This window comes from Marmota monax, unplaced genomic scaffold (genome assembly GCF_021218885.2).
Source record: "Marmota monax isolate L192 unplaced genomic scaffold, Marmota_monax_Labrador192_F-V1.1 WCK01_AAM20220418_F8-fsc00017, whole genome shotgun sequence".
In the NCBI taxonomy this organism is placed as follows: domain Eukaryota; kingdom Metazoa; phylum Chordata; class Mammalia; order Rodentia; family Sciuridae; genus Marmota; species Marmota monax.
The window spans coordinates 14,790,656-14,816,887 of NW_026695241.1; the positions used below are offsets into that span (position 1 = coordinate 14,790,656).

At 32.0% G+C, this 26,232-nt stretch overlaps 1 protein-coding gene across 4 annotated transcripts in view; it reads left to right on the forward strand.

Moving 5' to 3' along the window:
* The window catches only part of Cep128 (centrosomal protein 128), a 410,851-nt gene that overhangs the window by 56,636 nt on the left and 327,983 nt on the right, over positions 1 to 26,232 (forward strand). For all 4 annotated transcript variants that reach the window (XM_046440733.2, XM_046440735.2, XM_058577821.1 and 1 more), the window contains exon 10: positions 11,154 to 11,270. In XM_046440733.2, coding sequence (XP_046296689.1) covers positions 11,154 to 11,270 — 117 coding nt within the window. The remainder of the gene's footprint in view (positions 1 to 11,153; positions 11,271 to 26,232) is intronic.

Here is a 26,232-nt window from a genome sequence, read left to right on the forward strand (position 1 = left end):
TTTGAAATGCCAGTTCGCATATTTTGTTCACTTTTTTTATTGAGCTGCTTGTTTTTTGTGGGAGGTTCTTATATGTTTTTACAACAGCACTTGGTCAGTTATGTGTATTACGATGTTGTCTTCCACTCTTCAAGTTATTTTCTTTCATTTAAAAAACTTTCTTAATGTGGACTTCTAATGTAGTTCAATTTTCAATCTTTTCTTTTTGTGATTAGACCTCTTCTGACCTGTTGTTTCTTAAGATAATTGACATAATCTCTCATGTAATCTTCTAGAAGCTTATTGTCTTAACATTTCACATTTAGAGCTAATGTTTATTTGGAATTGACAGTGTGAGGTAGGGGGAATAGATTTTATATGACTCTCCAGTTGACACAGTTTCATTTATGGAAAGGGCTACACTTGCCCCATTACTTTACAGTCCTGTCTTTGTCATAAATCAAATGTTCATGTATGCAAGAATCTGTTTCTGGAGTCTTTGACACCTGGTTTATTTCTGTATCCCAGTGCCAATATCTCATTGTCTTGGTTACTATTGCTTTCTGGCAAGTTGTGATATAGGTATATAAATTGTTTCTAAAGGTTACTTTGGAGAGAACTGAAATCTTTACAATATTGAGTTTTATAATTCATGAACACAGCATATCTTTCAAATGTTTTTGAGCTGTCTTTTTTTAAACAGCTTTACTGACATATTATGGATGTATGACAAATGGTCCATTGTTAAAGTATATAATTTGATAAGTTTTGACATAAGTATGTACCTGTGAAACCATCACCATAATCAAAATGATGACATTTATCACTCCTAAAATTTCTGCCTCTTTCTGTTCATCCCTGCCCTTCTCCTACCCCAAACAACTCAAATTTCATGTAATCATTTATTTATTAAAATTGTTATTGTGTAGATTTAAGATATATAACATGATATTATTAGATATATGTAGCCAGTAGAATATTTCTAGAGTAAAATAAATTGATAATGTCCATAATATCTCATAGTGGCCTTTTTTGTTTTGTTTTTTTTTGTGGCAGAAATTGGTGAGTTTCATATACAAAACAATTTTATTACCTATAACCCTCATGTACATTAGACCTCTAAGTTTGCTCATCCTACATATTTACTATTTTGGATTCTCCGACCTATATCTTTCTATTATGTGCACCATCCTCCCAACCACTGCTTTGTCCTCTGTCTCTGTATATTTGAAACATTTCCCCTTAGGTTCCACATGTAAGTGAGACCATACAATATTTTTCTTTCTGTATATGGCTTATTTTACTTAGTATAATGTCCTGAACTCTCATCCATGTTGTGACAAATGGCAAAATCTTGTTCTTTTTAAGGGCTGAATAGTATTCCATTGCATGTATGCCGCAATTTCTTTATCCACTTGTCTATCCATGGACCTTTAGGCTGTTACCATATTTTGGTTATTCTGAGTTTGTTTCAATATACATGTCCCAAATGTAGATATATTTACAAAATGGGGGTTTTCATTTTCTTAGAGGTGTATACCCAGAAGAGTTATATGGTACTTGTATGGTAGTTGCATTTTTAATTTCTTTAAAACCTCTATACTGTTTTCCAGAATGGCTGTGCCAAACTTCAGTAGTGTAAAAGAGTTCCCTTTCCTCTGTACCCTCAACAACTTTAGTTTTCTTTGGTCTTTTTGATAATATCCATCCTAATGGGTGTAACATGTATCTCAGTTCTTTTGATTTTCATTGCCCTAATGATTGAGTTCAACAATTTTCATATATTTGATTGTCATTTTAATGTCATCTTTGGAGAACAGTCTATTCAGGTTTTTTGTTGATTTTTCAATTAGATTATTTGTTTTCCACCATTCAGTTCAATGAGTTTCTTATATATTTTGACTGTTTATCCCTTATCAGATATATGGTTTGCAGATACTGTCTGTATGTTGCCATTTCATTTTGCTGACTGTTTCTCCTTTTGGTTTGATATAGTCCAATTTATTTTTGCTTTTGTAGCCTGAGCTTTTGATGTGATTAACCAGGAACCTTTTCCTTCAGAGGTTTTTAACTCTAGTTTTTTACCCCTAACAGCTCACAAATTTTTAAAAAAATTTCTGGAGCATCTGTGTCTTAGCTGCTTTTTCTGAAATGGTTTGATGTTTCAGGAGGGACGTGTGGTCCTAAAAGATGAATTGACCTCTCTGGGTTTCTTTCTTTTGCATTTTTGTCTCTTATGTTCTTATTTTTAGCTCTCCAGTGCCTTAAAATATGTTTACTTAAAATATTCTTTCAGGCTGGGGTTGTGGCTCAGTGGTAGAGCTCTTGCCTTAGCATGTGTGAGGCACTGGGTTTAATTCTCAGCACCACATATAAATAAATAAAGTAAACGTCCATTGGCAATTTAAAAAATATTAAAAAATATTCTTTCTAGTTATTTTTAGTAGAAAAGATCAATTAAATTATCCAGTAAGTCATTTTTGGAAGTGAAACTCCTTAAATCTTTTTTTTTTTTTTTAAATATATAAATCAGATCCCATTACTTTATTTGCTATTATAATGCACAAATTTTACTAAGTTTTTCAGCTGTTTCATGAGGTTTCTTTTACTTTCTATGTAAGTAAACAACTTGTGAACATGCTTATAAAAGTCTTTGATCCAAACTCATATATCTTCCATATTGCTGAGGTCCTTGGAGACTTTAGTGAGCTATGGTCATGTCTGGTTGAAATATAATTTTTTTTAATGTTAAGATTTGAATTTGGGATTTGATAATAATGTTAATTTATAGAGCACATATTACTTTTTATTTTTGTTTTTATTTTGCCTTTCACCCCATGACGAGAAACACAAATGAACAAAGTTATTTCATTTGAATTTCTTTCACATAGCAAATAAAACTAGTCAATATAATCTTACATGTATTTGAGAGTCTTACTGTGAGTATAATGTCTAGCAACTGAGGAAAATGTAGATTTTGTGACTTATTCCAATTGAAGTCAGCATTTGCATTTTATAACTCTGACATATTGTATTGTATTTGTGAATTCATGATAGCATGCTGTCAGAGAAGATGCAGTTTTCTTATTTGAGTGTTAAATTTCTCAGGGGCTACAACTATTTTCTCCCTTCCAGATTTAAGTTTAAAATTAACAAAGTGATGCACATTCAATTCACTGTGGAAACCTTTTAAATATTGTACAAAAAATAAAGTGGAAATAAATTACTTCCTTTATCAATTTCACTTTCTACTGGTATTGACGTTTTTTTTTCTTTTTAAAATTTTTTTAAGCTTTAGCTCAATTCTTGGCCTTTTTTTTTTTTTTTTTTTTCTTTCTTTCTTTTTTTTGTTTGCCAGGAAATAAAATCAGTGGCACTTAATCACGGAGCCACATTCCCAGCCCTTGTTAGTTTTTTTTTTTCCTTGAGACAGGGTCTTGCTTAGAGCCTTGCTAAATTGCTGAGGCTGGCTTTGAACTTGTGATCCTTTTGCCTCAGTCTCCCTAATTGCTGGGATTCCAGGCGTGCACTTCCAGACCCAGCTATGCACTGTTAATCACAGTTATTATATATTATTCTGAGGCTACAATTGTCATGCATTATTTTGATAACTAAGATATATCTTGAAAGTGTATGTGAAAGGTTTTTCTTCAAGAGGCAAGAAAAGAAAAGAAAAAGAAAAAGTATTAGTTGCTGTCACACTTGCCAAAATCTGATTTGTTAATATTTATGAATCATAGTTTTCTTTCCACTTGCTTATTTCAAACTGCCCATTTGAAGGGAGTAGTTATTAGTTTTAGTTGATATTATTATAAATATTTTCTGTTAAAACTTAATTGTGATAATAGCTAAACAATATTGCCTAAACCTCATAACATGGGGGAGATTTTAATTAATTTGTTGTCTAGATTTTACCCAGTTGAGTGAGAGATGAATGCATTTGAAGTTTGATGATTTATGTAGAACAAAGTCAATTTAATTTTAGTGTTAATAGAGTCACTGTTAAAAAAGTAAACATAGATCTAGTTGTTTCTGAATGGGTTGATCATTAATAAAATTCTGTAAATGCTGCATTTAGGATAATATGAATATTGCATAGATTACAACAGAAAGATATGTAACAAATATTTATTTAAGTGGCTTTTACACTGTCAAGTATTGTTAAAAATTGGAAGCGTCAACATATTAACAAGTTAGAATGTAGCTGGGCCCATTGGTGCATGTCTGTAATCCCAGCAGCTGGGGAGGCTGAGGCAGGAGGATTACGAGTTCAAAGCCAGCCTCAGCCAAAGTGAGGGCACTAAGCAACTCAGTGAGACCCTGCCTCTAAATAAAATACAAAATAGGACTGGGGATGAGGATCAGTGGTTGAGTATCCCTGAGTTTAATTGCTGGTACCAAAAAAAAAAAAAAAAAAGTTAGAATACAATCTCATGAACAGAATACTTTTGCTTTTGTTTCACTTCTTTTTGTTAAATACTGACTTTAAAAATCTGTGCCAATTTTTATTTTTGTTATTTTGCTGTTTTTATAACTAAATATGAAAATGTAGGATTTTTTGATGACTAAGTAGTATATTTAATTGATACATGTCTCTGGATAAAAATCTTTTAATATATGACATCATTAGCATTTTTTCCTTTAGTCTCAGAAATAAGAAAGTGAAAAAGTATTAAATGCTTTCTTTAAAATAAGAGTTATTGGGAATTATTTCATTACTCAAATGTTACAAATGACTATAGGATCAGAATCCTCACCCTTCTACTTAAGACTGTTTACTTGCTCCTACTTTGGTCTTGTTTCAAGAAATTGCGTGACATTCCATTCATTGGCTGAAGCTGATCATCTAAGATTCACCCTAGATCCTTTTCATTATACCATTCTTCCCATACATTACAAAATACTTTTTAATTTCTGAAATCTTGTCTAATTCCGTCTACCTCTGATACTTCTCTGGAAGCCCCCATCACTTCTCAGTGGGTTCACTGTGGTGGCCTCCACTTAAGTTGATCTCTCTGCTCCCTTCTTGCCCCTGTGCTCTTCACAGTGGCAAAGTTATTTAAAAAAATATTCATCATATTGAATTATACCCTAATTTTTAAAAACCTTTTCTGGGTTTCTTTTGTTCCAAATTCCTTGCAGTGCCTATGTTTTCTGACTTTCTTGATATACCTTGAATTTATCTTATTTCTACATGAGAGTCTTTGCAGTGTCTTTTCTTTTCCCAAAGTTTTGCATGGTTGACTTCCTCTGGTCATTTAGGTCCTCAGTGAAAACTCACCACTTAAGAAAGTTCCTCTCTCCTCCCCTTTTAGTTACATAATTTGTAGCATTTAGCATACTAAACATAGTGTTCTGGATATTGCCTTTTTGCACTGATATATTTTTGAGGTTTGAGATTGCTTCATATAATGATCTAATGTGCTTTCTGTTTTCTTTTAGTATTAAAAGTAATCCATTGAGTGAAAAATATCTCATAACTTTCTTAACTTGTTATGGGTGGATATTTAGGTGGTTCCAATCTTTTCCATGTATATATAAGACTGCATAAACGATTTTATACATGTACCATTTTGCACATAAAAAGGTAAATTGGTGACGCAAATTTCTAAAAATGGCTTATAGAATTAGAGTTTGCATTTACAATATGTTAGATATGGCTCATTTTTATAATTAGAACATCTTTTACTTAGGTATAATTGACAAATAGAGAGGGCCATATTTATTTTTATATCATGATGTTTTGTTATATGTATATAAGATTACCACAATCAACCTAATTAACATATCTATAACCTCATATTATTTCTTTTTGTGAAACTATTTAAGATATACTCTCTTAGCAATTTTCAGGAGTGTAATACATCATTATTAACTCTGGTCACCATCCTGTGCAAATATATGGCCAGACCTTATTCATTTTGGCTAACCAAAATATTTTTGTCCTGAAATCTTTATTCCCTACTGCAATCCCCAACCCCCAGCAAACATCACTTTATTTTTTCTGTCTATGGATTTTTGGATTCCACAGGTAAGTGAGATCATACAGTATCTATTTCTGAGTTTGCCTTCTTTCACTTAACATAATTGTCTTCCAGGTTCCTCCATTTTATTGCAAATTACAAGAATTCCTCCTTTCTAAGGCTGAATAATTTTCCATTATCTGTGCTTAACAGTTTTTTTAATCCATCCATCTATCAGTGCCTATTTAAATTGATTCTTTATTTTGGCTATTGTAAATAATGCTACATTGAACATGGGGGTGCTTTACTTCCTTTGAAAAAGTATCTGTAGGTTGGATTGCTGGATAACATAGTAATTCTAATTTTAATATTTTGAAGAAATTTTATCTGTTTTTCATAATGGTTATACTAACTTAAAATTATACCAATAGTGTATGACAGTTCCACATCCTCCAAGTTCTAACACTTGTTATAATTGTCTTTTTGATAGTGCCATTCTAACAGATTGAAGATAATATGTCATTGTAGATTTACTTTGCATTTAAGTTGCATTTCCATGATAATTAGTTGAGCATTTTAATTTTTCTCTTGCTATTAAGTTGTTTCTGTTCCTTATGTATTTTTTATATTAACCCTTTATCAGTTGTGTAGTTTCCAAGTATTTTCTCCTTTTGCATAGGTTGTCTCTTTGCTTTGTTGATTATTTGCTTTGATGTACAGGTGTTTTTCATTTTATGCACTATAGTTTGTCTGTCTTTACTTTTGTTGCCAGTGCTTTTAAGGTCATATCCAGACCAGTGTCAAGAAGTTCTTTTCCTGTTTTGTCCTAAGAGTTTTATGGTTTCATGGCTTGGGTTTAGACTTTAATCCATTTGAGTAGATTTTTTTTTTTAAATGTGAGATAAAGGTCTCTTCTCATTATTTTGCCTGTGGATGTCCATTTTTGCCAACACCATTTATTGAAGAGTCTGTCCTTTATCCTTTGTGCATTTTCAGTACCTTTGTTGAAGATCAATTGATTATAAATGAATGGATTTATTTCTGGGTTCTCTCTTCTGTTCAGTTAGGATAGGTTATCTGTTTTTTTTTTAATTTTTAAAAATTCAGATTAGTAATACATGACAGTAGAATGCATTTTGACATATCATACATAAATGGAATATAACTTCTCATTCTTCTGGCTGTACATGATATAGAAATACTCCAGTCGTATAGTCATATGCACATAGGGTAATGATGTCTGATTCATTCTACTGTCTTTTCCACCCTGTCCCCCCCTCTCCTTCCTTCACTCCTCTCTGTCTAGTCCAAATTTCCTCTATTCTTCCCTAGCCTTTTCCCGCATTATCTATTTTTATATTCTAGTACCATGATGTTTTGAATCCTATAGCTTTATAGTATATTTTGAAGTAAATGTGATTCCACCAGCTTTGTTCTTTTTACCAAGATTGCTTTGTGTATTTGAGGTCTTTTTTGGTTTTGTATGAATTTTAGAATTATTTTATAACTGTGGAACATGCTACTGGAATTTTCATAGAGACTGCATTAAATTTGTAGATCACTTTGGATAGTATGGGTAGATTAATGGTTTAATTTGTGTAATCTGTGAGCATGAGATAACTTTATGTTTATATATGATTTCAAGTTTTTTTCCTTTAACGTCTTATTGTCTTAAGTATATAGATCTTTTGCCCTCTAGGTTAAATTTAATCCTACATATTTTATTTTGATGCTACACTAGATGGGGTTATTTTCTTGATTCCTTTTTGAGAGAAGTTATTTATAGAAATATTACTGATTTTTGTGTCGAATTTTGATTCTTGTGGCATTATCAAATTTGTTTATTAATTCAAACATTTTTTTTGGTGGAGACATTAGGGTTTTTTTATACATAAAATTATGACATCTGCAAATAGGGATAGTTAAGCTTCTTTTCTGATATGAATATCTTTTATTTCTTTTCTTGTCTAATTGATCTGGCTAGGACTTCTAGAACTATATCAAATGTAAGTGTCGAGAGTGGGCATCCTAATCTTACAGGGAAAACCTTCTGTTTTTCACCATTGAATAAAATCTTATCAGTAGGTTTACCAAATAAGACCTCTATTGCTTTGAAATTTGTTCAAAATTTTTGTAATTTGTTCAAGATTTTTATCATGAAAGCATGTCAGATTATATGAGATGCTTTTTCTGCATCTATCAAGATGATGATATGATTTTTATTCTTCATTTTGTTAGTTTGATATATCACATTTATTGATTTTCATCTTCAGTTTTTTGGAAGAGCTTGAGAAGAATTGGAATTCATTCTTTTTTAAATGTTTGGTAGAATTCACAAGTGAAGGCTTCAGATTCTGGGCTTTTCTTTGTTGGAAAAATTTTTATAGCTGAATCAATGTCCTTTTCACTATTGGTCTGTTCTATTTCTTCATGATGCATTCTTTTTTTAAAAAAATATTTTTAGTTGTAGATGAACACAATACCTTTATTTAATTTATTTTCTCTTTTATGTGGTGATGAGGTTTGAACTCAGTGCCTCACATGTTGTATTTTCTGGGAATTTATCCATTTCTCCAAGGTTAGCCAATTTGTTGGTATTCATAGTAGTCTTTTATGATCTGTTGTATTTCTGTGGTATCACTTATAATGTCTCCTCTTTTATTTCTAATTTTATTTATATAAATATTCATTTTTTAAAAAAATTTAGTCTGCTAATATTTTGTCAATTTGGTTTATCTTTAAAAAACCAACTTCCAGTTTAATTGATCCTTTCTATGTTTTTCTTGTCTCTATTTCATTTATTTCTTCTCTGATCTTTATTATTTCCCTCTTTCTGCTGACATGAATTTATTTGTTCTTTTTCTAGTTGTTCAGCAGTTCCTCATGACCTGTTAGGGGCTTTTTTTTTTTTTTTAATCTTGGCTTCTCATAATATGGCAGTATGCTTTATCAGAACAAGCAAGCTAGAAGAGGACCAGTGAGAGAGAAAAAGCAAGTTGGAAGCCAGTTTTTTGTAATCTAATCATCAAGTGTCATTCAAACATTTTTGTGCTATTTTCAGAATTAGAAGCAAGTTCCTTGGGCCAGCTGCACTCAGGAGAGGGAATTACGCAAGTTCATGAATATCCGGAAGTAGAGGTCTTTGGGACCCATGCCAGAAACTGTTTAACACAATTAAAAATAGAATGATGATAAAATAATTTCACTTCTGTGATCATTGCAGCATTATTAACAGTATCCAAAATCAGGAAACATGGAAACAACCTGGTTTACTGATGAACAGATAAAGAAATAGCAACACGCCCGTGCGCGCGCGCCCATACACACACACACACACACACACACACATATACACATACACACATTGTTTAGCTTTGAAGAAGGAAATCCTGTCTGTTGAAACAAACCTATTAGTAACAAACGTGGATGAACCTGGAGGACATTATTTTATTGTATGATCTCACTTATATGTGAAATCTAAAATTTCTCCTTCATAGAACAGAGAGTAGAATGGTAGTTGCACTGGTGGAGTAGGGGGAAATGGGGAGATGAAAGTCATAAGGTATGAAGTTTCAGCTTTTCAGGATGAATAAGTTCTAGAGGTTTAATGTGCAGCATAGTGACTATAGTAAATAAGACTGTTTTGTAAGCCTGAAATTTGCTAGGAGTAGATCTTAAGTATTCTCGCCACAGCACACACACAAATGGTAACTAAGAGAAATGATGGGTATGTTTATTAGCTTGACTGTGGTAATTATTTCATAATATGTATGTACTTAAAAACATTTTATTATGTTTTATTTGAATTGTTACTAAAGAAACAAAAAGAATTCTCCATGTAGAGTAACCGTGTATAGCATGTGCTTGCTGTGGTGAAATTTCTAATGTTTGCATGATTTTGTATTTTCATTTTAGTATGTGGTTACCTGAATGACTTTAATTTTGATGATAAACACTGCCTTTTTAGAGATAGAAGCCATTCACCTCATGGAATTTATTTATATTTAATTTCTTTTATTAGAGCATTATAGTTATACATACTAGTTAGGTTCGTGTTGACACAATCATACATGCATGGAATTTGGTATGTTCCATTTCAGTCTGTTGTGCCACCTTTCCTTCCTTCCACTGTTTTCCCCTTCTACTTTACTGACAAATGAATGTCTTATTGCTAAAGAGTGTATTTACAGTTTTTAGTAAGGTGCTAATTTTTTGATATACTTTTCCTCAGCATTTATTGATCAATTAAACTTAACTTTACCTATATTTAAAAAAACAAGTTGATATAATTTACCATAAACGTAATTTGCTTTAGATGTGCAATTTAGTGATTTTTTTAAATTTAATTTTCTGAACTGTGCAACCATGATATAATCCAGTGTCAAAAATTTCTATTGTCCCATTAAAGTTTTTCATGACTTTGTCAAACACAGACTTGGTGGCAAAAGTTTTTTTTTCTTTAATTTTTAAATAATTGGGCCATATTTATTGCTGCTTTTAAATGAATACAGAATGTCTGTTATTCACTGTATCCTCCTGCACAAACATGCATTGGCAAAATAGTGTAAATTTCATTTAGGGGCTATATAAGAATACATGTGAAATGTGGTTGAATTTGAACAACTTTTATTGAGGAAAAGCTTGTAAGAGAAAAATTCTTTCATGTTTATTTTAGAGTTCCAATTAAACACTTTTTAATTTGACTTTGGCTTTTTATCTTTTGAGCAAATCACAGTTGAAAACATTGACAAGCTGATGAAAAGTCCTTTTAATTATTTGGTGCACATAAACATTAATACCTTCCTAAGCAGGTCATGCACATGGATTAAAAAAAGTGAAAAAGAACTGAATGGACAGAACAGTTCCATCATTAATTGGTTACTAAATGCAATTGTTGGCAGAATTGATATTTTCCCTTAAATCACCAGAGGGCACTCTTTTCTAGTGTATTATTCTTAACTGAGCAATTGAATTATTGTAGTTTGTTACTGGGATCCAAGTGTGGATTAATTGAAGAATAATGACTGATTTTGGGGGTATCTTTCAGTTATTTATTTATTTATTTATTTACAATATGATCATTAGAAAGGATTCTACATATAAGTTAAAATTAAAAAATGCTTTTGTAGTAGGTATCTGACATAAAATATCTCCTCAATTTGGTGTCTTACCAGTACTATAATGTCACTGTTTCTCCTTATTTTTATTGAGGTTTCCGATCGGGTGGAACGACGGCTTCAAGAAATACAAAGAGAGATGCGCACCGAAAGAGAGCTGGTGGAAAGACGTCAAGATCAGTTGGGAATCATGTCCTTGCAGTTACAGGAGGTTTGTGAGAAGTGCTTTCTTGGAATGTAAATCTTGAATTTAGGTAGTTATTTAGATAATGTTAAAATGGATTTAATTCTTTAGTTGCTGAAAATGACAGTATAATCATATTTCTATGAGAAAAAGTATAGCATATTGGTTATAAATAGTTTAGTGTGTAGAATCAGCCCTAACTTGTTTCATATTTGCTATCTGTGTGACCTCAGGCATTTTTTTTTTTAAACTTCTGTAGATCTTAGTTTCCTTTGTGGAAAATGGAAATAATAACTATATGCCTGATCAGTTTGGTGCAAGGATAATTGAGTTAATGCAAGTCAAGCACTTAACCTCGTGGCATGTGCTTAAGGAATGTTGACTGAGAGTGGAATTACTATTTAACACATGCCATGGACTAGACAAAGGGGCCATCAAACTATGGTCCAGGGGCCAAATCTGGCTTCCTACTGTCTGTTTTTATAAATGAAGTTTTATTGGAGTACAGCCACTTTTATTCACTTATATCTATGAGTGCTTTTGTGACACAGTGCCAGAGTAGTTGTGATAGAGAATGGATAGCCCACAGGGCCTACAGAATTGATGATATGTCCTTGTATGGAAGGACCTAACTCTGAATTTGTTTATCTTCAAACCAATTTGAAATGGAGAATGTTATTCTTTAGCTGTTTTTGTTTTGAAATTTCAGGTTTATGATAAAGTTAAAAATTAGAACAAGGAATTTCTGTGTAATCTTTACTTGAATTCCCTTGGTATTCATAGTTACCAGATTTATCATTTTTCTTTATCTATATATGTATATAATATTTTTCTAAAACATTTTTGAGAAAGTCATAGATAATTAAGTATTTTTACATTTAAGTAATTTGTTACGTTTTCTTCTCTAATTATGGTACAATGATAAAAATCAAAGTTAACATCAGTATAATACTGTGTTTTAATCTATAGGTCTCATGCAAATTTTGCTAGTATTGTTCTTTTTCCATCCAGGATGAAAATTCAGGTTCACACAAACTTATTTATTCTCTTTAATCTTCTTTAATCTAGGATAGATTTTCAGTTTTTATTCGTGCTGACTTTGCAGGGTCTTAGCTATTTTGGAGGATATCTTTCATTTTGGGCTTATTGATATTTCTTCAAGACTACATTCAGGATATGGACTTTTGGCAGGAAATCCAGATAACTGGTGTCCTTTTCAGAGTATCACGTAAGAAGCCATGTGAGGTTGATGGGTTCCATAACCGTTGAAAACTGAACCCTTGGTTACGGTGTTGCCTGCAGGTTTCTTCACTGGAAGGTTACTATTATTATTATTTTTTTTTATGAAGAGACTATCTGAGACTTGATAGTATTGATCCTTTTCCTGAAACTATTATTTCTGTGAATGGTGGCAAGTGGTGATTTTGAAAAGTCCATAATTCCATCTACATTTATGGAATCCTACTATAAGGAAGAACTTCCTATGTATCTGTTTATATTAGTGTAGTCTCATGGGTTCTTATTTTATTACATTAGTTATATTTCATTACTGTTATTTTAGAAAATTAATTTGTTGAAATTTCCTTTAAATGTTTCTTAGGTTTATACATAAAGTATAATATAAAAGCCATAAACAAAAAGAAAGCCAAAAGGTTAAAAGCAAATGGAAAAATTTTCTTTTATGTAATTTTTTTCCTTAAAGTTCTAAAAATACACTTATATGTGCTTGCAGATCATTAACCTTTATAAATTGACAATTTTTTTAAACATTAGGAGAAACTGCCAATGCAAAATTCAAAATAAAACTGCAACCCTTAAATTATAATGTAAGCTGAAACAAAAACCTGGATTTGATTTCTAAAATTCCATTTTTCTCCATTTCACAAAAGGGGACATACACTTGTTACTTGGTAATTACTTACAAGAGGATACTTTGTTGAATAATTAGATACAGCATGTGGGTAGCCCCCCACACCCCTTTTTTTAAACCTTGATTTTTATACATTTGTTCTCAAAGCAAATTGCATTTGGTAAGCATAAGAATAGTACTGAAGAGACAATTGTTCTTTTTTTGCAAGAGAAAATTAGAGAAATTTTCCATACTTATTTTCCTCTCTTTGCAGAATGCACAAAATTACAAAGAAAGAGGGAGAGGAAGATTGCTTCCCACCCCTATTCTTAAGAAACCAAAGCCTCAGTATTTGCATTGTAATTGTCAATTTGACTAAAAGCTTGAGCTGTGATTTGGAATTCCATCTCTGACAATACAATAGAGGATCACTGTTGATAAGAACTGTTAAATTTCATATTTTGTCACTTTAATATAAGCAGTGACCTATACATTTTTAAAAGGTAGTTTTGGATTATAAACAGTGCAGTAGAAGCTGGAAAAGATTAATTTAGGCATTTTCCTGCTCCCAAGCTAAATGGTTTAGAATATTTTGGAAAGGTCATGCTTAAGGAGAGAAAATGCTTTGCTTTCTTTTTTATATTAAAAAATACTTATGGAAATTCTTATATGATAATAGTCATTGATGTATTTTGTTTCTTCATGTGGTGGAAAATTGAATCTACAGTTGAGTATATTGGACTGGATTTTTAGTCACTATGTTCTTTAGCCTCCTCAAAATGTATATATCAATGTTAGTGAAAATTGTGATACTTAATAATTGTTAGAATATGGGAGAATTCATTAAAAATCCCATGATGAGAGATTTCTAGGTATAATGTCATATTGTAGGAAAGCAGTCTCTTGTTTGGGCTACAGCCTGCTGCCTTTCAGTGATCAAATGAAGTCCTTAGATTCTGTTTGCTTTATTTCTTACCACTCGGTACAAAACCTAGTGTTAATCATTGGAAACTGGTTGGGAGGTAAAGCAGGGGGCTGTTTTCCTTTTCTTGTTTGGAGTTTTTATGGAATTGTTCACTCTCTGTTTCTTTTGTCCTGGTTGGAAAAAGAATGTCATCTGCACTGTGCAGTCTGCTGCCTCCTTTGAGCTGCTAGAAGATTCTATCCTTATTCTGTATGTTAGTCATTCTCATTATGATGTGCCTTGGTCTGGAAGCCAGTGAAGGTCCTTATTAAGTTAAGAAAATCTGGGGCTGGGGATGTGGCTCAGCGGTAGCACGCTCACCTGGCATGTGCGCGGCCCCGGTTCGATCCTCAGCACCACATACAAACAAAGATGTTGTGTCCGCCGAGAACTAAAAAATAAATATTAAAAAAAAAAAAGTTAAGAAAATCTGGCATTCATGTGACTTTAACAGTATGAATGCAGCTCATGGCCATGAGAGAAAAAAAATCAAATTACATATACAAGGAAACCAATTTTGGTTCTCAGCTGATTTCTCAACCCAAACCCTCAAAGCTAGGAGGTTCTGGGGAGTAATATATTAAAAGCTCTGAAAGAAAATGGATGCCAACCAAAAATTTTATATCCAGCAAAATTAAGCTTCAAATTTGAAGATGAAATAAAAACCTTCCATGACAAAAGTTAAAAGAATTTATAACTAGAAAGCCTGCACTCTAGAACATTCTCAACAAAACATTCCATGAGAATAAAATGAAAAAAAAGGTGAAAACCAGAAAAGGGAGGAACTACACTAAAGGCATAATCAATCAAAGGAGAAACTAAGTCAAATTAAAAACCAGAAATAAACCAAAATAACCAGGAATACACATCACAGTTCAATAATAACCTTGAATGTTAACAGCGTAAACTCATCAATCAAAAGACATAGACTGGCAGATTGAATTAAAAAACAAGACCCTTGGGGCTGTGGATGTCACTTAGTGGTAGTGCACTTGCCTGGCATGCGTGAAGCACTGGGTCTGATTCTCAGCACTGCCTATAAATAAATAAATTAGGTCTGGGGTTGTGGCTCAATGGTAGAGCGCTGGTCTAGCACGTGCGAGGCTCTGGGTTCGATCCTCAGCACCACATAAAAATAAAGAAAAATAAAGGTATTGTGTTCAACTACTCCTAAAAAATAAATATTAAAAAAATTTTAAAAAATAAATAAAGGTCTATCAACAACTAAGAAAAATTTATTTAAAAAAAAAAAAAACAAGACACAAAAATATGCTGTCTTGAAGAGACTCACTTCATAGGCAAAGACATCCAGAGACTGAAGTTGAAAGGATGGGAAAAAACATGTTACTCACATAGATCGGGTAAACAAGCAGGGTTTCCATCCTCAGATAAGGTGGACTTCAAGGCAAAGTTAACCAGAATGGACAAAGAAGGACATTTCATGCTGCTTAAGGGAATTATATATCGGCAAGTCATAATAATTATAAATATTTATGCCCCAAGCAATGGAGCAAGCATCTATGTGCATCAAACAAACCCTTTTTCAATTTCAAGAATCAAATAGATGACAACACAATAATACTGGGTGACTTTTAACACACCCCTCTCACTACTGGATAGATCTTTCAAACAGAAACTATAGAACTAAATAATACAGTCAATAATTTAGACTTAATAGACATATATAGATTATTTCATCCATCAACAAGTGAATACACTTTCTTCTTGGCAGCACACGGATCCTTCTCTAAAATAGACCATATCTTATACCACAAAGCATCTCTTAGTAAATACAAAAATGGAGATAATACCCTGTATTCTATCAGATCATAATGGAATGAAATTAGGAATTTTATTAGTTAGTTTCATTAATTAGAAATCAATGATCAAATAAAAAATACAAGCTACTCTTTCACCTGTAATAATATACTATTGAATGATGAATTGATAGCAGAAGAAATCATGGGTAAAATACAAAAAATACTTAGAGGTAAGTGAGAATTCCGATACAACATATCAAAATCTCTGGGACACTATGAAGGCAGTACTAAGAGGAAAGTTCATTGCATTGAGCTCATTCATTAAAAAATAAAGTCAACGAATAAATGACCTAACATTATATCTCAAAGTCCTAGAGAAAGAGGAGTAAGTCAACATCAAAAACAGTAGAAAAAAGGAAATAAATAAAATCAGTACTGAATCATATTTTGAATTATTACCATGTTTTGATATCTCAGTAGAAGCTTGCCCCCCTTCTCTCTCTCTGTCTCTCTTTTTAAGGAAAGATGAGCATTTTATGGAGATTATACAATAATATTTTTATCTATTTTTAAATTTTCAGTTATCGTTCTAGTACTTTTCACTTTTCCCAAATTTAAATGTTGTTAAACTTAAAACCACCAGACTTTCCTTGTTGAACAATAATATAAGCCATAAAGTGTTTGTTCAACTATAGTATACATTTTGGTATTATAAGCTCCTTTTGATCAGATTCTTTATAGTAACGTAACTTAGCAAAGTGAGGGTAGGCATAGGGCATAGTAGCATTGGGAAAGAGAGATTCAGACTGTTGAGCACAAGCCAAAAAAATGTTTTTGTAGGTTCAAAATTCTAGATAAACTTTTTCTTTAGGCTAGGCATCTTGAGAATTTCTGTTCAGTGTTTATTTGGTTTTACTAGTTTCAAGTTAATTGAATGTTATTTTTCCATCTTCAGTTGAATTGCTGAAAATAAAAAACATGAGGTAAATGCTGGGAGTAAATTTATATGTTTTTCAGAGTATTTCATAGCATATTAAATTATTAGTTTCTCATTGTATCTGTGAAGAATATTCTGCTTGCATATGACTTAGGGTAATTTAGGTGCCCTAAAATTTGAAGGTACATGGTGGAGAAATCTGTGGGGCAGGCAAGGATATGGAACCTTGGTGGAAGCTGGTAGAAATTAAGGAATTATTAAAATGTTCAAGGTTGGAGCTCTGATCAGTAGCATTCAGTCTGTTTTCTAGTGGGAAACTAGAATATGGGAGACTTATCAATAAAATAAGGCTATATGAAGAAAAGAAAAGTTAAAATAATTTTATATTGTATTTTTTTGGATTTTTTTTGTCATGTGTACCTATTTTTAAAAAATCTAATGAAGAAGTAGCTATTCATCCTTGCCCAGAAATGTTACTGTGTCTGCAGAGATACAGGGTAATATGGACATGAGAAAGGTGTTATGGTTTGGATGTGAGGTGTCCCCCAAAAGCTCATGTATGAGACAGCACAAGCAGGTTCAGAGGAGAAATGATTGGGTTATGAGAGCCTTAACCCAATCAGTGAATGAACTCCCCCCATGGGATTAACTGAGTGATAACTTATGGCAGGTGGAGTATGGATAGAGGAGGCATGTCATGGGGAGTGTGCCTTTGGGGTATATGTTTTGTTTCTGGCAAGTGTAGTCTCTTTCTCTGCTTCCTGGTGTGATGCCCTGAGCTGTTTCCCTGTACCACACTCTCGATGTACCACCTCCGTGATGTTCTGCCTCACTTTGAGTCCCTATGATTGGAGCTGCTGTCTATGGACTGAAAATTCTGAAACTGTAACCCCCAAGTAAACTTTTCCTCCTCTTTAATTGTTCTTTTCATGTGCTTTAGTCAAAGAAGAGAAAAAGCTGACTTAAACAAAAAGTGTTGGGTACTGTTCATTGATGTATTTAGTTTGACCTCATTGAGGGAGGAACTTCCACAGAGCCAAGGATATTTTTCTAATGTATTAATAGCTTTATCATCTCCCCTGAGACTTGTGGAAAAGGAGAACCTATTGAGGAAAATACTCTAACCTCCTGTATTAACCCCATTCCTGGACTTCTTTTTGAGACTCCCTTATTTTAGATGGAAGCTTTTCTAAGACTGATGGGTTCTAAACCATACTGTGATTTATCTTTCCACTGCTGAATCACAAAGCTTTTGCTGGCCATTCACTTTACCCCTTTCCTCTTGTTTCCATAGCCTAATGTCATTTTTTTAAAATAGTTATCTCCTACATTTCTGCATATGTTTATTTTATATGTAATCTTTCCCTTTCCCCATGATGTTATTAGATATCTTATATGAACGCTCATCAAATCATTTTCACATTGATCAGTCCAGTAGCCTTCCTAAGCTATGAATATGCAAATAGTTTAAAAATAAAACACAAGCTTAGGATGCTTCTGATCCTTGGGAAGTGGGTTCTAGACTTCAGTCCTTTGTCAGGACTTGGTAATCCCCATGAGGTGCAGTTGGCAAAGAAGAACACAGACAAACTGTGTGAGACAAAGTCCTCACCCAGACTACTGAGGGACCGAAAGCACTGAGTATCACAATAGGAAAACAGTGGCCGCACATGCAGTACTTACTATTTTGTATCGAAAATTTGTAGCAATGGAAAATTCTAAAACTTCTTCTCTATTCTTCAAGGTGTGAATTTATTTGTATAGTATAAATCTGATACTTAACATTTAGCCACTTTTTTTTTTGTTAAAGAAACCCTAATACCATTGACTATCTCCTTTTGCAAAGATGGCTTCCTTACCCCATGACCAGTTTCTGTTGATATATACAATGAGGATTTTGACTCAGTTTAATGATGTTACCACTTGTTGATGTGTTTTGTGATGTGTTTTGTACCTCACACGTACTAGGCAAGTGCTCCATCACTGAGCCACAACTCCAGCCCCCGTCTTAATGCTTATTTTGAGCACTTGAACATAGACCTTGCTAAAGATTTGTCAAATACATAAAGTACTCACCATATTAATTCATTATTTGGATAGTTTAGTTTTTTTCTTCACATAGTTCTTTCAGCATTTTAGTTTAATATTTGGTATAAAGTTATTTCCTTGTATAATTTAAATATACAAAAGTATAAGTGTGATCTTATGAAATCACATTCTCTTATAATAATACAGCTTTATTCATTCATTCATTTGTTTATTTACATGGGTCATTTCTCTCCCACCCCCACTTTCTTCTCTTATTACCAGACAAATTGCTTCATGCCTTAAAAAAAAAAAAAAAAAAGGAATCAGTGTTAAAGCTTGGAATGTATTCCTTTATATCTTTCTTTGTGCTTTCAATTATTGTTGACAAGCATATAGACTGTAAAACTTCACTTTATATGGATTCTTTTGGCATGCTATTATTTTAATAAAATGGGATTACATTCTATAGCATTTCTGCATCTTGCTTTTTCCTTTCCCTAGTACTTTCCCAACTAGATGATACACCCACTTAATCTTTTATTACCATGGATAGGTTTTTTCTAACATTTGTCATCTGATTATATTTCCAGAAGTTTCTAACATGTCATGTTTCTTTCAGCAGTGATTGAGGGTGACCCTTTTCTCACATTTCTACTAGCAGTACTGGTTATTTTTTAAAAATTTTGCTAGGCAGACAGGTATAAAATGTTAATTCATTTTTACATTTGTTTTCATCTATTTCTGTTAGTGAACTTGAGCAGCTTTTCCTATATTTGTTGACAACATGTGCATTTGTGCTTGTATAGGTTTCCCGTTAGTAACTTTTTTTTTTTAAAGATGGACACACTATCTTTATTTATTGTATTTATTTTTATGTGGCGCTAAGGATCAAATCCAGTGCCTCACATGTGCAAGGCAAGCACTGTACCGCTGAGTTATAACCCCAGACCCGCCTGTTTGTAACTTTTGTTTCACTTAAAAATATTGGGTTATTTGAATTTCTCCCCAGGATTCTTTTTTTTAATGGAGAGAGGAAAAAAATCTAATTTTTTTTATGGCAATCAGTTGCTTCAGTATCATTTTTGAATAATTGTTTTTTCCAGCTCTGATTTAAATGCCACTTGTATTATATATCTAGTTTCCTATTATATCTGTCTGATTTCTACATACCTCACTATTGATCTGGTTTTCTGTCCTTGTACTGATATCATTCTGTCTTAATTATTATAGCTTTTATTATCTTTTGGTAAATGATAAAACTTCTTTTCATGCTCCATGAAAAATCCTACTGGCATTTTGATTGTAATTGTATTAAATATGTGGATTAATTTGAACACAGAAGGTCTTTTGTGTTTTATGATAATGTTTTATAATTTTCTATAGAAAGGTCTTATATACCTTTTAGTAGAATTATTACGAAGTGCTTTATGATTTTCTTCCTACCAGAAGCTGGATGCTTTCTTTGGTCGCATCTCTGATTGACTATAGTATACAGCAATGCAGCTGGTTTTATATTTTTCTTATATCCAACAATCTTGCTTAGTGTTCTTGTTAGTTCTCCTAATTTATTAGCATTTTTATGTATGTTGTTTCAATAATCATTTGCAACTTAAGACAATTTATACTCTTTATTATTTTCTTTTGTTTTTTAAAATTTAGTCTTATCACATGGTTAAAACCTAAAGTACAATGTTGAATAGAAACATAGCAAGAATTCTTGACTTATTTTTATATTTATGTATTTCTGAAGTGTTAACCTCCTTTTATGATATTTACCCTTGGTTTTGTGGCAAAGGAGCTTTCTGTTGCTTACTTTCTTTTAAAATTATGATTAATTGTGAAATTTATCAAATACTTTTGCTGCCTTAGTTTTCTTTTGGTATTTAAATTTGATTGACCTGATTGACTATGTTTTTTAGATGTGAGCTTTCCTTGCATTCCTGAGAAGTTTATGTGGTTATAATATAGTGATTTTTTTTACATTGTTGAATTAATTTGCTAGTATTTTCTCTAATAATTTTATATTTATGTTTGTGATTGAGATCAATGTGTAATTTTCTTTGCACTGCCTTTTTTTGGTTTTAGAAGTAAGGTCACATTAATCTTTTAAATTGAGCTGGATAGATTCTTTTTTTGTTTCCTTGTTCATTAAGAGAAAGATTGTCTCTTTAATGTTGCTTTTAAAACTCTCGTTTTATTTTTTTGATACCAAAAGTCTTCAATGATTGTAATGTGTAATGTTTATTAGTTTATATAGTCTTTTTTATTAACTTGGTAATTAACTCATGATTTTTAAGTTACCTATTTTTGTCTGTTTTAAAATGTATTTTATAAAGCAATCCTCGTCCTTTAGTATTATTTAGTTATTACTTTTTCCTTTTCATTTATCTTGTTGGAAATATGATTCATTTTATTAATTTACTTTTTGACCAACTTTATTTATTTAGTCATCAGTGTCTGCTGACATTACTAACTTTATTACTTTCCTTCTATTTTTTTCTTTAGAGTTATTTTTTGCTTTTTAGATGCATATTAGAAACTCAACTATTGGGGTTTGGGCTGTGCCTCAGCGGTAGCGCATTTGCCTGGCATGTGTTAGGCACTGGGTTTGATTCTCAGCACTGCATATAAATAAATAAAGGGCTATCACCAACTAGGAAAAAAAAAAAAAACGCTGACACAGAGCAGGGGGTATAGCTCAGTGATAGAACAGTTAAAAAAAATTTTTTTTTTCTTTTTTTAAAATTAATATTGTAAATTTATCACTAAATTACTGCAGGTCTTGAACTATTATAGTTTTTTCCCCAAGTTTTTCTTTTATAATTTCTATTATGATTTCCCTTATCAAGACTTATTTAGGAGTACATTTTTGAATTTTAAAGTTTGTTTATGTTTATTTTTAGACTTTAATTAAAATTATTCATTTTGATCTAGTTAAATGGCTTTTTCTTTTATAAAGAAACGAATAGATGTTCTGTTTTTTTTTGGGTGCAGAATTTCTGGTGTTAATATATGACACACACATACTTAAATATAAATTTTGCATGGTCAAGTTTGTAAATTGTGTTGTTCTTATGCGTTCTTTTTAAATTTCATTTTAATTTTTATTTGTTCTTTTTAAATTTTTATGTGTTCTTTTATAATATTTCAGTTGGAAGCCTCCCATTATAATGATTGTCAGTTTCTCTCTGTGATTTTCAGTGTTGCTTTATGTATTTAGAACCTATGTTTTCTTATAATTTAATTTACATCTTTAATTAAAAAAAAAAACTTGTCTGGTGAGCCTCTTGGTATTACCATTTTTTAAGGTTACTGTTCTCATGTTATGTGATTTTTTTTTCTCTATATTTTTATCCTTTCTCTATAGTTTTAGTTTTGTCTTATAAACACTTATTAACTGGATTGAAAAAGCAGAAAGCTTAATTAGCTAATTTATGTCTTCATTGGCTGGATTGCCATTTTATATGAATTATGATTATTGATACATTTGAAAATATCTTCTCTGTTTATTTTACCCCTACTGTTTTCTGTTGGATTGAAGTATTTTGAATATTTATTTATGTACTTCATTGGCTTTGAAGTTGTAGATTTTATATCCATTCATTTGGTGGCTATTTGAAAATTTAAACATGTTATTATAAATTATTATAAGAAACCTGTGTTCTGACCATAGAGGTTTCTTCTCAGTGTCTTATTGGGGCTCTTTTCTTCTTACTCAACATAACTTATTCCTCTCATCTTTCAGATCTTTTTTTTTTTTTTTTTTTTTTTTTTTGTTAATGACACAGAAAATTTAATTGAAGTTTACATCATGGCAATTGCTGTTAACATTTTATAGTTTTGATAGAGAACTCAGTGGCAGATTGTCACAAGCTATTAGACTAGGAAAGCTTTTCCAAAAATAGTGAAATAGTTAACATTTTCAAAAGAACAGGGAATATCCTTTCTAAACAGGAAGAATTGGCTTAAATTCAAAGTGATTATATAACTGACTTCTGTTAAGGAACTTTCTTAAGTAGGAAAGTGATATTTTCCCCTGTGACCCTTCTTAAATTTTTAAAAAATATTTATTAGTACATTGTATTTATATATATCAGTAGGGTTCATTTGACATACTCAAAAATGCATATAACATAGTTTGTTCCATTTCAATCCCTAGTATGTCCTCTTTCCCTCCCTTCCTCCCTCTCCCGATCCTTTCCTTACTTTTTGTACCTGTTATATTTCTATCTTGTTGGAAACTGCTGGTCTGCAGCTTTCCTTGAACATTTTATGTGCAGAATATTTTTGACTATAAAAAGGTTCAATCATTTTTATAGAGGATTATCTAATTCCTTAATTATGAATCAGATATATAAGGACATTTGAGAGATTCTGGTTGCCTGATGGGAGGAGGGGGAGAGGGAAGGGGGGAGGGGGAGGGGGAGAGGGAAGGGGGAGGGGGAGAGGAAAGGGGGAGGAGAGAGGGAGGGGGAGGGGGAGGGGGAGAGGGAAGGGGGAGGGGGAAGGGAGAGAGGGAATAGGGAAAGACAAGACAGGGAGAGGGAGGGGAAGAAGGAGTGGGAGAGGGAGAGAAATATAGAGTAAAAGGCAGATATATACATTGTACTTAAAGACAGAAATATAAATATACAGGTATAGAAGAAGATAAGTACATATACTTAAAGACAATGAAACAGAGGCAAGAAGACAGAATTTGACAAACTGAGATGCATTAATCATCTTTCAGATCTTATTGTCACCTCTTCAGAAAGAAATTTCTTGCCCCTTTCCTCTTTCTAAACCCCCCCCACAATCACATATTACTTTTATATAGTGCTTAACACAAATTATAATTTGCTTTTTTTATGTTATTATATGCTTTCCTCACTAGAATGTGGATTTCACTGGCAGGGACTTTGTCCGTAATGTTCACCTGTTTCTGAGACATGGGGTACTGTGTTAATCTCACAGTATACTAGTACTCAATAAATAGTTACTAAAAGCATGAATGTTGTTTTCAAATGTAAATGTCTGTTTAGCTGCATATAAAATTCTTGATAAAAAATTGTTTTCAAACAAAGGTTTATATACATTGTATTTTGCTCCCATTCTCGCAGAGAAGAAAGTGGTGTTAAACAATTTGGACTTCTTTGAAGTTCAATATAGAGTAGTTTAGATGATGTAATTAAAAATCCCACAAACATTCTGTAAGAATTTAATCTCAAATAAAATTTGATCATAGTAGTTTGCTGGTTTCCAAATTATATTAAAAACTTCATAAATACAGTTGGATTTGTGATATTTTAGTATATAAAAAAGTTAGGGAAAAAAGACATTTAGAATGCATCTACCCAGATAAATGAATTCTAAAAGTAAGATCTCTTTAAAATAATATTTCTGAAATACTATTTCCAGAGAAATGTGAATTCATCTCTGTCAATGTGAGTAAACTGACATTTCATACTATTTGTTCAGGTGTCAACAGCAAATGGTGTGAATAGTTTTTGTTTTGAGGTACTGCAAATAATGGACAGAAAAGACTTTTTAAGAAACTTTACAGATACAATATTTTCCTTTATGCTTTTTTCTGAGTGTTCGTAAAGACAAGATCTCTTAATTTATGTTTTTCACATAATTCATATTCAGAGTTTCAAATTAATAAAAGTCATAGGATACATACTTACTAGGAAAGTACTACATGCTTTTAACCACTAGGCGTCAGTATTGAATCATCAATTGTGACCTAATAGGAATTTATTAAAGTTGCCCAACTTACTTGAAAACTGATTCTATAAATTTTATAGAATCTGATTTTTTTATAGAAACTGATTCATAAAAAACTGATTTTATAAATACATACTGTTAGGTCTTAGGGCTTCTTGAAAGTGTACTTCGCATAAACGTTGCAACTGAAGTAAATCTAACCATTTAACTATTTGCTATTTTAAAATTTGAATTTGAAACTTTATTGCTTTCTGCTTTTGAAAAAAAATAACAAGTTGTTTATTACATGTTAAACACCTGCTGTATTCTAACATTAAAATTCTCATTTCTGTGTATTTTGGCTATAGAGTCTTTTAAAAAAATACCTTTATTTTTATTTGTTTATTTTTATATGGTGCTGAAGATTGAACCCAGTGCCTCACACATGCTAGGCAAGTGCTCTAACACTCAGCTACAGCCCCAGCCCTGGTTGTAGAATTCTTTCATGCTTTGTATTCAATGTTTCCTCTCCCTTCCTCCTCATCTTCTCCATGGAATAAACTTTTTTATATAATTTGACAAGGTAGTTTATTTCACTGGAATCATATATCCCTTCTTTCCACTTTTTATGTTTTTGAAATGGAATGAAGTATCCCAAAGACACTCTAAATTTTTGTCTTGTATAGACCCAAATCTCTTTATCCTAGTGATCATTTTCTTGTCCTTAATTATCAATGAATTTTGTACTCTGTTATTCACACATACCAATCATTGTCATTTTCCATATGTGTTCATTTTTCCTTTGGCTAATCTTGTGTATGTGTGTTTCCCTTTAGTTGATAGAAGGGTCTGTTTTATAGCTCTTTTGACTCATTGAATATCTTATATTTATATTAAGTATTCTGAATCCTTTTTTTTCAATAGTGAAACTGTTTATGCTCAAGAAATGAGGTATTGCTTAGGTTATTTTCAGAATGTCTTTGTTCATAATATGGTTAAGTTTTAGAATAATATTGAGAGTTACTATTGATGGATCTTATATGGTAGTGAGAAAAATGGTTATAGAGTGTCATGTTTATTATCTAAGAGGGAGATCTGAAGCTTTGCTAGCCAGGATCAGTCTTGGATGGGAATCAAGTCCTTGTGATTTAAAAATCACAGGCCAGATCAGACTTGGGTCTCTGAAGTTGGTTTCCTGTTTTTTTTTTCCCTTTCTAACCTATAAACTTGTTCAGAAGGTGCTAAATCTTACCTTTTTGTGTGGTTCATCCAGATAAGTACCTCATGTATTCTTAAAAAGGTGAATAGTCATCATATAACAAATAATTTTACCTTTTACTTTTATGTTTTTAAATCTTTACATGTTTCCTTTATGTCTTTGTCTTCTCTTTTTATGTCCTTCTCATCTAGTCATCTGTCATTAATTTTTTTTTTTTTGTGTGTGATGCTGGGGATTGAACCCAGGGCCTTGTGCATGCACTCTACCAACTGAGCTATATCCCCCACCCTGTCGTCAAATTTTATGAGCTCTATTTTAAAAGTATTTTCTGAATTGGTGTTTATGTGTTTCTGTTACTCTTGCTCTTGGCTCTTCTCACTACTGTCCTCTCCTTCCTGGACTAATATGGTAGCTGCCTTATTTCCCTTATTACTACTTTACAGTCTTTCTCCCATAGATTCAGGTAATGGCACATCTTTTTAAAAAATCCTTCAGTGGTTTCTTTATCAAATTTAAAATCAGATTTAAAATCTGATAAAGGGCCCTC